Source organism: Symphodus melops (genome assembly GCF_947650265.1).
Source record: "Symphodus melops genome assembly, chromosome: 9".
In the NCBI taxonomy this organism is placed as follows: domain Eukaryota; kingdom Metazoa; phylum Chordata; class Actinopteri; order Labriformes; family Labridae; genus Symphodus; species Symphodus melops.
This window is the reverse complement of record NC_136699.1, coordinates 17,433,968-17,449,485: the sequence shown is the minus strand read 5'-3', so window position 1 is coordinate 17,449,485 and position 15,518 is coordinate 17,433,968. Positions and strand designations below refer to the sequence as shown.

Genomic DNA, 15,518 nt, shown 5'->3' with positions numbered 1-15,518 from the left:
TATGGCACAGAGCCAGCTCACCATGGTAACAGGAGAAATGATCCATGACTAAAAATAAAACAAACAGCATTTTATCCTGTTTTAGAGAACAGGACAGTTATGGGCCTGTGTTTAGGAAGATCAACATGCCTCTTCACTAGACTGACTGACTTTTTAAATATATATTTTCTCCAGAAGTCTCAAAAATGCTATTTATGAGTGTTCACGGTAAAGACATACCAGAGTTAAAGGCAGGACAGAGATAGGCTTTCTTTATTTTTTGGAAAATTGTGTTAACTTGGGGGAAAAAATAGGCCATCTTTTCAATTTATATTTAAATAATCTTAACTGTTTGTTTGTTTGTTTGTTTTAAAAAGATAGGCTACTGAAGATAAGCCATTTTGCTGATACCTTGGTAGACTAGTAACTGATTATGAAAGATGACGTAGGCTGTTCATTCATTCTTCAAAATAAATACTTATACACAAGCAATCAGGCACATCCGTTTGTGATAAGAAATGTTAAAAACTACATTTATTAATTAGGGATTGCATACATTTCTATTTGGCCGTGTGCGCTCTTACGTCAGCAGAGGGCGTCATCTCCTCCAGCTGTGCGCCCTCCCACGCGCAGCCAGAGGATTGATCATGTTCGTCCTGAGGGAGAAGCAGACAGGGAGCAAACAGCAGGATGAGGTGGTCCGTCTTACAACCGCTGCTGCTGCTCGGTCTGCTGAGACCAAGCACCGCCGCAGGCCCCCTAACACAGGTAGGCCACCTGTTGATATTAAAACAGAAATATATTCAAATTAGTACTCCAGGTAGACAGATAAGAAGTCACGTGACAGACTGAAGGGATACTGTAGGCTACTTTATGACGTCGCTTTATTTTCATACGCCTCAGTTTAATTAGTGTGTAGCAGCAGAATATTAGGTTTGTTAATTGTAATGTCAGTAATTTGAACCTGTGATCGGGTTTACAGTTTCTGTTGCCATTACTGACTTCAATGTTTAAAAACAGATGGTAGAACAGTCAAGAGATTAGAGCTGATGTTATGCGTGAAAAACACAACCAGGGTCAGTATCACCTCCTCTTTCTGTGCCACAGTTTTTGAGATATTTTCAGGATTTTCACTTGACAAACTATTTTAGTTTTTGCCATGACTGCTGTAGTTCTATGCAGATAAGTGTTGTGTACTCAAAGCCCGAGTACTCCTCGTTCTTATTTGTTCTTTATCAGGCATGCTATTTCCCATATAGGCGTTAGTAAATAAGACTATCCTACCATTAGATATTTGAGCAGGTTTATATAGGTTCTACATAGTTCATGATTACACACACTTGAGGGTATTAGGAAGGTGAGCATGTTTCATCTAAACCAAATAGGCCATGAAGCTTATTTTAATTTTTAAAGTCATCTCCTGTTGTTTGCATTATAAATATGACGTAAAATAGAAAATGTGTTTGGTTTATCCTCAGGTTCATTACAGCTTTTCTTAGAAATTCAAATTATTTGTTTTCAAAAAGGTTTGGTTCAGCAAACATGTGATCTTAATTTCGTCATATTTCCACATTAAAAAAAACATCACACAATCATGTACGGCTGCAAGACATAGTTTTTCTATCTGTTGAATCTCCATTGTTCTCTCTGTCAAATTCCCATAGCAAATCAATGGGTCGCATTCATGTCTTAGATCAAAACATAGTTTCAAAGTCAGATTCCATTCAACTGTACATCATAAGACAAAGAAGCGCTAAACATCTTGTGTTACCAATATTCAGAGTTCATGATCTAAACATGTGAATGTCTTTATTTCCAATCAAATGAGGAGAACTGAACTGATATCTCTTTTTAATTATTCGCATACTATTTCCAATACATGGGTGGCTAATTTTTAAGCTGCACTGAGTTTGTTGTTCATCAAAATGTTACAAAATAGTATCCCTAAACAAACATGTGTATGAATGTAGAGGTCCAATCCAGGTCAAGGCCTCCTATTGGCTACAAAACAGGGTGTTGAGTCAATTGTGTAGGTTTCATTTTTGGCAAAGTAAATAATTTCTTATCAGTAAAAATACACAAGTAAATAAATGAAGAAATAAAACCAGTTCTTTCTCCTGTTTAAACCCCCAGAAGTGTGACTCATCCACAGATGGCACCATTTACAAGTACCAGGCAAAGACTCTGAACGGGAGTCACACTGTGAACTTCAGTGACTACGCAGGCAGGAGTGTCCTCTTCATCAACGTGGCCACGTACTGAGGATACACCTTTCAGTATGTGGGTAAGAAACAGCACCGCAGGTGGCATTGCTCTGAGTTGCTGAAGAGAGAAACAACCTTCTCCACATGAAAACATTTCCTTTTTCATCTCTATTTTCAGAACTGAATGCACTACAGGAGGAGATGAAAACCCTCGGCCTGGCAATTATGGGCTTTCCCTGCAACCAATTTGGGGGACAGGAGCCAGGGCTAAATCATGAGATTCTACCGGGTTTAATGTGAGAAATGTTTCTATAGAAATGAATAAACTATCTCACTCACTCATTCAGACACCTTCCAAAACTAGCTTTTAGGAAATGTGAAGTCGCTTTACACTGGAAGAACATGTCTGCATTGTTTTTAGTCTGAACTAAACTGAAACATGAGAAGTCTCTTCTAACAAAGAACTATATACATTGTAAAGTAATGTAACATGGCCTGAAAGCAGGATGTAGACAGGGAATTGTAATAAGAGTAAATCCTCTTATCAATCAGCAAGACTTCATTTAACATGCTTTGGAAACAAAGATCAGTTTTCTGCTACTGGCCCCTCTAACATCAGAAGATTTAGTGTCCCAGGTTCTTTTTCACATCCTATCCACGATGAACTTGTTGCACAACACTGTGATGTTTTGCTCGGCTTAAATTGGATCCCGGGCAGCTGCCAGGAAACACAGTGCTCAAAGGGGAACGTCCACTGATAAGCTGACCTCTCTCTTGATTCCAGGCATGTTAGACCAGGCAATGGATTTGTTCCAAACTTCCGACTGTTTGAGAAAGGTGACGTGAACGGAAAAGACGAGCAAGAGGTTTTCACTTTCCTTAAGGTACGTTATAATTTACCTAGAAGGTGTGAAGGAGAAAACTTTCCCTGGACTGCTTTTCTTAATGTAGCCTGTTTTCTTGTTCACAATTACTCGTGCTTTTCTCCATCCACTCTTCAGTAAACTATCTCAATCACATTACTAAAACCTGTGAAGTCACACTCAAAAACCAAGTGTGCGGTATCAAACAAAGTGAACGTTTATCCTGTACACACACTGTCAGTGGACAGTACACCAGTTTTGTCACTGTTTCTAATCATGTGCTTCCTGTTGTGTAGAGCTCCTGCCCCCCTGTTGGAGACACCTTCGCCCCGAAAACTAGACTGCTCTGGGAGCCTGTGAAAATCAGCGACATCAAGTGGAATTTTGAAAAGTTTCTGGTGGGCCCAAATGGGAAGCCTGTGCTGAGGTGGCACCCAAGTGTCCCCGTTTCAGAGGTCCGAGCTGAGATCCGCAAATACCTGCTCACTCTGTACAGACAGGAAGTTTTGCATTTGAGATCTGATTCATATTCATAATCGTATTGTGCCTTAAATGAAGTAACATCACATGACATCTACTGCCCATAATCAGTAGAGTTAATGTACTGTAGAATGTAAGAGTAATGCTAACATTTTCTGATACATGAAGATGGCATGTTACATGAAGAGGAGGCTTGAAAGCAGGAACTCTGTGGAGCCTCCTTGGATCGTGTGGTTCAGGCCAGCTCTTTAGTGCATTCAGGCTGCCCTGCAATCTCACCACACCATGTCACCTTCTCATCCCAGCACCTGCTAGCTATTACACTTTACATTTTAAGTACTTTCAATAAATCATGAAGATCATACTGTCTTTGGATGTTTTGCTTACCAGAAACGACCGTTCCCCTTGTGCACCACTTGATAAAAATGTAAACGCTTTATAAAAATGTGTGCTCTATTCTTTTTTTTTTCTTCCTGCAATACAAATGGGAAAAGATATGCGCATGAATAAGCATGGTAACATACAGTACTAGGAGACATTTAGAATAGATTTATTAAGCCAGTCAAATACAAAAAGTCTCACATGTGCTTCTGCCTACAGCAAAAGAAAAGGGCTACAAACCAAGAAAATACAACTGCCGGTAATTACAGCGTACCTTTCAAAGTGCAATTCCGCTAATTTCTCATTTCTGCGTTCACTCATCAGGATTTTGTTCCCTACAACTTAAAAAAAACTTGTTTGGATAAAATGGAGCTGTTTTTTTGTTTTGTTTTTTTTTAACATCTTGGAGCCCTTCATTTGACTACCTGATACTATATTATTGGGTATGCATTTGAAACAGAGGCTTGATTTGAGATTGGATCGGCCTTTTTTGAAATGGTAGCATTATTGGAGGCGTGACGATTTTAAAGGCTCTTGACTCAGTGATGCAGCAGGTCACAGATCAGTCGGCACGGCATGGATTGCTGGTTGTTGAAGTGGACAGAGAGCAAAGCCAGACATGCTGTCTGAGTTTCCCCTCTGAGGAGCGACTGTTCTGCTGTAATGCTGGATCTAGGGCCTCTAAATTCGGATGAAAATCTTCCTCTCCCTGTTGCTTTAGCAGAACTGCAGTGCTGGGTGTAAAGGTCGCACTGATTAAAACTCATTAGGTTTTAAATGAAATCAGAGGAGGAAAAAGACTGTCATCGCTGCTGCTGCGGTAAATTGTTGTGATGCGTGTCGGGGTTGAACTGTGAGCGGAGTCGAGGATGCAGGAAGATGAGTATGAATATCAGACTGGGTGGTCAAATCATCAAATCAAGTGTGGTCAAGAAGAAGTGTTGTGTTTAATGAGATTAGGTCCATCATCATGGGGAAAAAAATAAAGGCGTGTATGTTGTGTGCATTGTGTATTGTGTCTGATACAAACATACAATGTCAATAGCTACAATATATTGGGATTACACTAACAACATAGAAAGAACAGCATTACTTAAGACAATGATTTACACGTAGTCAATAGTTATAAATAAATAATCAATAATCACAATCATGTTTTTGGTATGATACCATCAAAATTCATTTCCCAAAATGTTTGTATTTCAACAACCACTTTTTGAACAGTTACACGTAATGGGACAGTCCTATAACATCGATGGTACTGAAGCAATCTTCATAAATCAATCAACATTCACATTGCAAATCCTATGATTCAATGTACCGATATAATCATTCTTTGTAGGAATGACTACATGTCTTACTGGGGAATGGCTTCCTGTAACCCTACAAGTAACAAACTAAGTGTCAAGTTGTTACATCGTTGCAGAGAGACAATCACAAAGGTTTATTTTTCTGGAGAAAAAAAAACAAAAACAAAAAAAAACAATGTTGATTATCCCAACCTATTTAATAAATGACTTCAGTTCCTGATAAAAAAAAAAAAAGAAATAATATTTCATGTATATATATTCAGAATAGCGAAGTGTTTCACAAATAGCCTTATAAAACGCAAGTATAAACAACATTACAATAGGATATCTACAGTTCAGTAGGAAAATTATAGATCAAATCACACCTTGTCAACTCAAAAACAAACTGATTTTCATGCTACTACCCAGACATTTGGAGTTGGGTACAGTGATGCTTTAGTGCTTTCCAGGATCAATGTTCTGTCGCTCCCTTTTTCCAAACCCTGCTGCTGCTGCTGCTGTAGCTGCTGCTGTAGCTGCTGCGGACTGATCTACAGACACACACACACATACGAGACAACACTGTTACCTTCACACACACACGGAGTGAGAGCTGCTGCTTTGTTCATTCTATTTGAAATGACACTTAACTTGTGCAATCTTACAATCAGATCAAAGACTTCTATGCTCGCAATATTTTACATTTTCCTGAGAGGACAAAGGCCAACCAGGCCTGCTGGAGCTAATTTATCTGACCTCTAAGGCTCCATGGCTGTATGCAAACTCTTACAAGCTTTCATTTACATGGATATCATTTATTAAGGGAAAGTCCAACATACACCAATGTCTAATGTAAGAGACTTACTAGCAGGTTGAATAGTAATATGACCTAATATTGTATATACAGTGCCTTTCTAGATTAGAAAACTATTGTACCTTTTAGTATGTAACTGACAAACAGACCATGACTAATAACACGTCTGGCACGCTGCCGATTTAAAAATGAAGTAAAGATGCAAAGTCAGACTGGCTTCGTCTTTCTTCCAGTAAAGCAGTAAAATCTGATCGACTTTTTACCTGGCTTGCTGTACCATACCTGCGTTTTCTGGAGGTGGTCTGGAGCTCTCTCCGACTGCTCTGGCCCCTCTGGGCTGAGGGAATGATGACTGCCAAGGAAAACCCTGAGCAGAGAGACAGCACTACCTTATATCACTTCACTTCAGGGATAGTTTGGTATTGTTGTGGGGTTGTGCTCGGTACTTGACAATAGCAAGTGTCACAGGAGATGCCGGTCAGCTCTGCTCTAAATAGAGAAACTGGTCAGAGTGCCGGCACAGAGGCTCTATACACGTCGGTGTATGCTGTATATAGAATGTCAGGACTATACTTTACCGTCAGCAAGCCAATTTCTTTAAGTACGACTTTGGTGCACCACATTAGTGTGATTCCCCCGACAGCGGAACAAACGTCTCCATCTACAGCCATGTATAGCCTCACCGTGCTGGTTACATGTTTCTCTATTTAGGTGCTCTTACTATCAACAAGTACTTTCTAAACCCCACTCAAAAAAAATACTGAACTATTCCTTTATTATTGAGTTTTTATAAGCCATCAGCCCTCAAGTCTTTGCCGTATGCACACTGAGTATTTTTGCATGGCTAGGCTGAGCTACATGTTAGACCTAATTACAGGAAAGAGAAAAGAGCCTTTTGTCAGTGAAGTAGAGTCACTCCAGAGACAGACACAGAGGGGCCTTAGAGGACCCTTACCGGGGTAACAGGCTGGAAGTCTCGTACAGGGGGCGGTGCTGCGGTGGCTGCGGCTGTGGCGCCTGCTGCATTGGGCATCCGGGGAGGGAAGTGTACGGGCCAGCCCTCGAGGCCCTGCGGTCCCACCTGCACAAAGGGACCACAGTAGGGAGGGCTCAGCGGGCCGTTCACTGAGCTTGATGTGGGGTCTGAGGTACGTCTTTCCTGCTGCTGCCCCTACGAGGGATCACAAGTACACACGTGATCCCCAATCAGTGCACGGCTGCTGTTCTCAGCGAGCGCAGTGGCCCTGTCATGGCATGGGCCACTGCTGACCTTCAACCCTGCACACTGCAGCTGCCTCCCACTGAGGAGAGTAAATGTTCCACCTGTTGATCCCGAAAGCACTGACAAGCAAACTGGCTGGAGTGAGGCTCTTTGACCTGAACTACTGATTCATCCAATGTGAACTGATTAACTGTAAACATCTCAGTGACTGTGTTACGTCACAGGGGGGCGCTATTCTGCATCGTTTACACCTCTCATTCCTTCTGCGGTGTGAATTAAAAGGCTTAAAGACAAACTGTTACTGAAGGCCTCGTTTCCCATTGTAACAAATCGAGGCCAAAATGGCTGGACATCTAACCTCACCAGGCTGACGGCAACATTCATTTCGCGTTTTAAAAAATCGTCTGCAACGCTATCAGGCTCGGACCTGAGCTGCATCAGTACCTGTTTGTGATGCTGCATCTGCAGCCGCTCCAGTTTACACCTTTCCGTTCGTTCTCTCTGACACTCGTTCTGTGCCTGATGAAGCTGAAACACAAAACGCACGTACAGTTCTGTGCCGTTCAGTTTTTCAACACAACAAACACAAGTGTGTCTCCAATTCCATTTAAAAGACAATCACTCGAGTGTGCAAACAGGGGAAGATAAGAAAGCTTACCTGATTTGTCAAATTAGTAATCTGGCCCTGGAGTCTCTCAACTTGCCGTCTTAAGTCCTCCTTTTCCTCGTTCATTCGCTCCCTGTCACTCCTTTCTTTTCGGAAGTCTTCTTCAAAGATTTTCACCTGCAGAACAAAAAAACCCACCACAAGCAGTTTAGATTGCACGTACAAGTGGGTGTGTAAATATATACGAGTTCCATGTTGTGCTGGACGTCTGACCTGTTCCTTGAGTACAGCGATTTGAGTGAGCAGCTCCTGTTTCTTCAGGTTATTGGCTGCATCGGCGAAGTTAGCCTGGCCTGGTGGTTGTTGGGAGGATGACGGGGCGTGCAGATTTAAGGCTTCCTCTAAAGCCTGAAGTAAAACACAACAAGTATTACCCAAAGAGCAAGTGTTTGTTATTCAGCTCCTTCTCTCTTTCTGCATCTTGTCCAAACTCACTCTGTTGAGGCGCTGGATCTCCTTCTCCTGGTACTCTCTCTGTTTGCTGAGGGGAAGCAGCTGATCCTGCAGGTAGCGAACCTTCTGCTTCAGCTCAGCGGTCTCAGAGTTCAGGCACTCTTTCTCCCCCTGGAACGTCAACACCGGAAACACTATTCTTCACTAATCCTCGGAAAATCTGTCTTTCCAGGTCTTTTTTTTTTATTTTATTTTTTACACATGGCAGCTCAGTTTCTCCTCGATCTTGTGCATATCTCACCTGCACATTTTCAATCTTGGACTTGGCCAGCAGCAGCTTCTTGTCGTAGTCGCGCTGCCTCTGCTCTCTCTCTGCCTCCAGCTCAAGCACAGTTTTCTGGGACTCAGCCAGTCGTTGTCTGAGGTCTGTGATCTGCAAAAAAAAAAAAAGCATCGAGTTGAATTTGTCAAAAGTTTGAAACACAACATTAAAAAAACAAAAAAACTGTTACAGTGATTAAGACTCAGATACAGATAAACATCAGCTGTTTGCATGAGATGGGACAGACTTAGAGATATGTGCTCATTTGTGTCATCGAATTATAAACCAAGCCACAGCAACACAAACACAAGCACGTATGTTTTTATGTAAAGTATGAACAGGCCTAGTGACGCACATGGTATCTATCTAGGGTTCTGTGGTTTAAACCCAATGTTGCATAGTGTCCCTGTTCCAACAAAGTGTGAATGTAGGTTTGTTTGTGATTGTGGGTTTGCACAGGCATAGGTGTGTGCGAGTATGTGTGTGAGAGTGTGTCCATGTGTGTGTCTCTGCTGCCCTCTGACTGCACCACAACAGGAAGTCAGCGGGTGCCAGTGAGGTGAGGGGAATTCTTACTGAGGTGTGTGACAGGCTTCATGGTGAGTGTGTTTCAGATAGCGAGCTATTGCAAGATTGCACCTTTTCCACTGGACACACAAAAAAATACTCACACACATGCACACACACACGCACACACACACACACACACGCACACAGCTGCCTAACCACACACTGATGCAAACAAACACGAAGAATCCAGTGTTCCTCAATAATATTTCCAAATGACACAAAAGCTGCCATCTGTCATGTCACCTCTTGAAAGCGACGTCACCTTTGATCTTCTTTTAACTTGCACGTATGCCGAGGTTTACCCTTTTTTACAATCACGCGTTTCTCGTTATTATAAAATAAGGTAAACATACTCGTAGCGAGATTTGGGTGTTATATTGATTTATAACACTTAACGTCATTGATGTTTTTTTTGTCTCTACAGTTTGTTTGGATTTCAGTGAAGCACTTTGCGCAGCATGTTCGTGTCGAAGGTGCCGAGTTAAAATAAAAGTGGTTGAGTTGAGAAAATAAACGAGATCAAATTATTTCCCATTTGCAGAGCAACAAAAAAATGTCTTCATCTGAAAGACTTGTAGCAGGATAATCATTTCGTTTGACATCTTCTTACTGTATAGTGTTCAGTTACATCTATTTCAGCACAAGCCTTTTTTTTTTTTTTTTTTTTTTTAAATCATGAAAATATTTTAAGTAGGTGTATTTTATTTGTAAAGAGACCATGTACACAGTGAAACATAAATGTTGCTATTTGAAGCACGGTGCCAGAGTTAGCTCAGAGCTAGTTTACATCTGCAGTTGAAAAGAATTTGTCCTTATCCCACAGCCTGATACGAGTGGAGCGTGTGTCGACGTCTTCACTCAACCTTTCAATTACAGCTGTCAAGTCATTACTGTACCTTCTGTTCAAACTGTGACTTCATGGAGTTCCACTGAATGTCCCACTGCTTGTTCACCTCCAGTACCTGTGAGCACATTGCCAGAAAGTGAAACAAATGACACCAAATATATATAGGAAACTGAATACACAGAGACTTTCCCCACGTTAAAAAAAAAAGAAGCATGAGCAGTAAGAGCAGAAAAAAGACTCACATCCTTCCTCTGCTTCTCCAAAAGCTTGATCTTCTTTTCATACACCTCGACATCACATGGTTTGGTCGGGGTTTTCTCGGCAGATTTTCCGCTCTGGGGGCAAACAAAACATTCCTAATTCCACAACATGATTCTTTTACTCCAACTCCATATCATACATATTTAGCAGTGAGGAACTTTCCATAAGAAAACATGCATTTAGCATTGGAAGAAAATGTAGTTACAAACGATTTAGTCTGAAGTTGTGGCACATCAACATATTAATTAAAGTGTGGCTGAGCAGTATTTAAAAGCTCTGTAGTTTAATTTTCACTACCTTCTGAGGTGTGCTGGCCTCCATCTTCGGTCTTGCAGCAGCCGATTCCTCCTTCACAGGCTCCTCTTTGGCCTCGGCAGCTTCGCAGTCGGCTGGGGCTGCAGCTGATGGCGCTGCCACTGCTCCTCTTGTGACAAGCTCCTTAAGTTTCTGATTCTCCTGTCTGGACCGGTTAGAAGTGAAAGTGACAGTGTGGGTCAGCAAGGTCTCTTCCCAGTGTTTGTTGCTACAGCTTCATGATTTCCTTTGGGAAGAACCTAACAAACCCACTGAGGAGAGTGACGCCAACAGAAAGCAGCAGAATAATCCCCAATCAAAGCGAAAGCACGGTCAACAGCAACCAAGTTCAAAATAGGACTGGAGGACGATTTACATGTCACACAGTCTTCATGAGAACACAATTGTTCCTTCTGTCAAAACTAAAAACAACCAGAGGAATGAGATGTGAGAGTTTGTGTTGTTGAGATACTTGAAGGGGAATATTTTCCAAATCTTACAGTGTTCTCTTTTACTCTACGCACATTTACAGAAAGCAACGTCGAAATAAAGGAGAAGGAAAAAACATTACCTGAGCTGTTCCAAGTCTCGATTCCTAATATCATGATCCTCTTCCATTTTCTTTCGAAGCTCATTGTTCTCCTGCCTGAGCTGCTCGCACAGAGTCTGCAGAAACGTAAAAGCAAAGAGGATTCCTCTTTCAAACAACAGCTCCATTATTTAACATCTATTCCAGAAGCATTTCTCTTGAAGACAAACAACAAAAGGGTGAAAAAATTAGATTTTTAATATTTTATCTGCAGATTTGAGGAGGCACATTTTGCACAAAAAGACTCAGGGCTTTCAGTTTCACATCCTAAACACAAACTCTTCATAACTCAATTAAAAATAAAGAATGTTTACTACTTCCTACTCCTTTTCAGATACAAAACTTTTGCCTCTTTTTTTTGTTTTTAATATCTTGTTTTAATTTTTGGTTTAAAATTAAGTCATTCATTCATTTAACTAGTTCAGAAAATCCTGCTTTACTTTTCTAGATCAATGTTGAGTGTTTATGTTTCAAACAGAGGGGGTTGTAACCAAAGCGCTGGATTGGACTGATCATTCCTTTTAGACAAAAGGCACAAAAGGCCGGGGCGTCTCACGGGAATGTTGGTGAGCAATGAACGTTACATTTATGCGAGCGAAAAAAACTACAGAGCTCGAGCTGTGCAGCATTACGAGGACATCGACATGACTTCTCACATGAATCATTTCCTACACGTCGTCTCTCTGAGCTACAAATAAACCATGAAACCAAAAGGATCCTTGCTTCAAAAGTGCAGCTTTTTAATGATGACGCCATCTCAGAAGAACATCTTTTATATTAAATGTCATGAACGTATTTTTATATAAATACTTTACATTTATATAGTGCTTTTAGAGGCTCAAAGTGCTGAACAGAGAAAATAAAAGCAACAACAAAAAGAAAAACGTGTCCAGTAAATATTGCTTTGAATGCATCTTGATGCGGTTTTTTTTGTTGTCGTTTTGTTTTAATTTAATTAAATGAGCCTGGCTGCTGCTCTGGCAGTTCGTTGTGTCCATCATTGAGCGGTTGAGTTGCATACCTGTAGGAGGGAGGTCCTCTGTTCATTCTTTTGGACTTTAGAGGAGAGGTGGTGAAACTCCACAGCCATGCGACCGAGGTGAGCCAGCAGCTGGTTGGGGTTGGACTCCTCTGCGAATATGCTGAAGGAGCTCTCCAGTCTCTTTAGCTGGCTTGCGAGCTCGTTGTTCTCCTGAGGCAGGGGAGGGATCACTCCTGCCACGGAGCCCACCTGGAGATACCCACACAGGTGATCGTTCACTCACTCCTTCCTCTCAAGATGACTCAGTGGGCGAGCGAGCAACTACTTGTGCGTGTCAAACAGCACAAGACTGAAACATTCCCAGAGAGTCGTGCCGCTTCTATCTCTATAAAAAGCATCAGCTGATTTATCTTCAAACCTGAAATATGTCGGCATAATGTGCGATCAACACATCCTCTTGGATGTAGTGAGTGATTGAATCAGCTGTGTAATTCTAATCAGTAATAATCCTGGACTTTCCCCTGGCTGACTCAGGCTGGAGCTACCAGTATTAAGTTTGTTGGTGAGTCATCACACTCAGGACATGTTCCTAATATTCAGGACAGTGCTCAAAAGAGGAAAGCTAAAATCGAGCATAAAGGAATTAAACCAAATAATTGATCATGAAAGTTAGCAAAAGGGACATTGAGATTTTCCTGAACACTTTAGATTCTTGGACTATCACTGATCTTAAACCGTGTCAAGTACAGTTCAGTACTTACAGCCAAGGCATCTGAAGTCTTCCCCTCCATGTTTACCACCTCAAACTCTGTTAAGGCCTCCTGGAAAGACCAAAATAGGCAGAGGCACAAAACATAGCGTGTCCATATTATTCATTCTTTTTTTTGTTTGTTTTTTTTTGGGGGGGGGGGGAAGGAAAATATAAAGGACATCATTCAGACTCCGGCAGCCAGATGTTGTAGCTTAGACGGTAATGACGGCTGCATCTCATCTTAGTGAAACTTTAAAAATCATCACAAAGTTGTTTCTCCTCATAGACACAGGACTTATTACTTACATTAGGCTTCTCAGGCTGAAGGGTCTTCCCCAAGCAGCATGATTGCTCCTCCTTCTGCTCCAAAGTGGGGTGTAAACAGGGTTTACCTGAAACAGACCCCACCGATACCAAGGTTAATACAAGTGACAGCAAAAACTTAAGACAGGTTCGGCTCCTCATGGCGAGATTCAGAGTTGCCATCAAGTCCACGAGACTTACTTTGCGTCTCTGTCTGAACCGGCCCTCCGGTACACAGACTGGCTGCAAAGCTGGAGGATTTCAGCGCCTCGTTGTCCCTAACAAGTTCCTCCACTCGCTGCCGAAGCCTCGACGCCTCCGACTGAGACTCCTCCAGCAAATCGCCTGAAAGTTTCAAAGAGATCTAGTCAGTGTCCAACGGCACATCACTTGGAATTTTATCTGACCCGACTTAATAAATGCCAAAAATTTGCATGTGAAGTCATCGAATAAAACTAAATGAGTTCATCGAGACGTTACGTGACAGAAGCACTCTCTTGGTGAGTCAACAGAGGAGTCGTCAGATTACTGGTATTTATGCTACTCAGCCAACTAGGAATGAAGATCTTCAGGTTTTGCTGCATTAAACTTCAGCTGCGGCACAACAGTTTACCGCTTTCATTTTTGCATATCTACGGAAAATAAAGTTAGGTAATCACTTATTGAGGGCATCATATGATGTCTTCGTGGGTGTGTTCATTACTACTACAAATAAGTTTCTTCGTATGAACACAATCCTCAGGTGACTAACAACAGATGCCACAGAGGAGCTGGCATTAACTTTTCACACGCAGCATTGAGGTACCCAAGTTGTATTTCGACACCTACCTAAGCTCTTTAGTCCCTTCATCCGCTCCCTCAGTATGCTGTTCTCTTCCAGGAGCTGTCGGTAGCTGCTTCCCCCTCCAGCCTCCTCCCTGGTCTTCTTCACCTCTCCCCCACCTGGATCATAGATGCGGTACGGGCCTTTCCCTTCCATCGCCGTTGTTCACTTCCTAGACATGATCCTGTAAACTTTAGAAGGAAGAAAGAAGTTTTTAGTTTTGTTTTTTTTAAAAAAACATTTTTAAAATGAACCCGACACAAATCAAAAGGTTTGCTGACTTTTCACGAAAACAAAAAGGATGCCTTTAACCGGAGAGAGGCGGTAACTTTTTTTGCTTAAATTAGAACATGTGGAGACAAATCTACATACAGTCACATCTACACATGATTGACTAAAAAGAACATTTGAAAGCAGTCGGTTCAGTATGAAGGACACCAATGCTCAATGTGTACATCCAAGAGGAAGTGAAAAGTTGAACAGCATCATTGACCGTAGGTTGAGGAAAAGTAACAGAAACCCCCTGAACCACAACTTCTGCAGCAATATAACAACCACTAAAAACACTCTAACAGTGTTTCTGTGACTTTGGATGATAAATAAATGACATCCAGTCAGACAAGCTGCTGTGTTATTTATCCTGGAGTTCAGTTTCATTCAGGCAAAGAAATTAACTGACAGCTTTAAGAGGACAAAAATAAAAACGGCATTAGTTTCCGTAACATGCCAGAGAGAAACATATGGCAAAGATTGTGCTAACATTTGTGATGGCTAAATAAGACAAGCACAATATTCACACCCGAGGAAAAAAGAGACAAAACCAGAGGCAGAAAAACGAAAGATGTAAGGCCAATCCTGCTAACAAACATCTTTCTAATAGACGAGAGACAAATACAGCACAATCTAGCACATGAAAGCTACCTTGATTGGCTGAAGAAGGCTAATATTAGTTTTCGCTGTTGTCATGCAAATTGATAGCAACATCCTCGTTAGCAATCGGCTAGCTAACGCTAGGTTACAGAGCTGGACAGGAAGCCGCTGAATCCCTTTTTTTAAACCCCACTACGGATACTTAAATCGACGCAGTAAGTCAGCCGGTAAGCGGAGTTAAACGACAAATCAAAGAACAAAGAGGTGTCTTTTGTCTGGATACCTTTCAGCTCGCTGTGGCCTCTCGTCTCTCTGCCCAGACATCTATTGCGGAAGTGGTCTGCTGCTCTGTGCTGTAACCTGGGAAATTCCAGCTCACAACGTTTGATGTAAACAGCCAAGATTGGCAGGACGGAGGGCCAATCAGCGCACAGCTCTCTGTCAGCGGGGCACCAACAGGAGTCAGTGTATGTCAATGTAAACACTGGGGTATAATGCGTTAAATGTTCTTGTTTCACGGTAGAGATTTGACCAAAAGTCTCCAGTTACAGGATGAACTCTTTTGGATGGATAAAGAGGACACGGTTCAAAGTAAAAAAGTGCAAATTAATTTT

General features: G+C 41.7%; 2 protein-coding genes across 4 annotated transcripts; one reads left to right on the top strand and one right to left on the bottom strand.

Moving 5' to 3' along the window:
* The first annotated feature begins 572 nt into the window (after window positions 1–572).
* gpx3 (glutathione peroxidase 3) lies at window positions 573–3,890 on the top strand. The gene is made up of 5 exons (XM_079351639.1): window positions 573–747; window positions 2,113–2,263; window positions 2,362–2,479; window positions 2,968–3,067; window positions 3,343–3,890. Exons 1-5 carry the CDS (start codon window positions 670–672, stop codon window positions 3,580–3,582), a joined length of 687 nt encoding a protein of 228 aa, XP_079207765.1. The 5' UTR covers window positions 573–669; the 3' UTR covers window positions 3,583–3,890.
* A 165-nt stretch (window positions 3,891–4,055) lies between these two features.
* Window positions 4,056–15,297, bottom strand: tnip1 (TNFAIP3 interacting protein 1). 3 transcript variants are annotated; one of them, XM_079351636.1, is made up of 18 exons: window positions 15,188–15,297; window positions 14,040–14,225; window positions 13,413–13,556; window positions 13,215–13,300; window positions 12,919–12,978; window positions 12,197–12,406; window positions 11,158–11,252; window positions 10,590–10,752; window positions 10,274–10,366; window positions 10,081–10,146; window positions 8,594–8,725; window positions 8,335–8,463; window positions 8,113–8,247; window positions 7,891–8,016; window positions 7,677–7,760; window positions 6,966–7,181; window positions 6,293–6,377; window positions 4,056–5,747 (listed from the first exon to the last, which is right to left on the bottom strand). In XM_079351636.1, exons 2-18 carry the CDS (start codon window positions 14,188–14,190, stop codon window positions 5,653–5,655), a joined length of 2,070 nt encoding a protein of 689 aa, XP_079207762.1. In that variant the 5' UTR covers window positions 14,191–14,225; window positions 15,188–15,297; the 3' UTR covers window positions 4,056–5,652. The 3 variants fall into 3 exon arrangements, with proteins under 3 accessions (XP_079207762.1, XP_079207763.1, XP_079207764.1); XM_079351637.1 differs by having other exon boundaries at window positions 6,966–7,091; XM_079351638.1 differs by lacking the exon at window positions 6,966–7,181.
* Between the last annotated feature and the right edge of the window lie 221 nt (window positions 15,298–15,518).

Bases quoted from the DNA above. Each gene is read 5' to 3' on its own strand.
- tnip1 (XM_079351636.1), bottom strand. From the start codon at position 14,190: ATGGAAGGGAAAGGCCCGTACCGCATCTATGATCCAGGTGGGGGAGAG. The intron at 8,726-10,080 runs GTACAGTAATGA...TTTTTTTTGCAG, and splicing joins AGTCACAGTTTGAACAGAAG to ATCACAGACCTCAGACAACG. The intron at 6,378-6,965 runs GTAAGGGTCCTC...CTCTCTGCTCAG, and splicing joins ACTTCCAGCCTGTTACCCCG to GGTTTTCCTTGGCAGTCATC.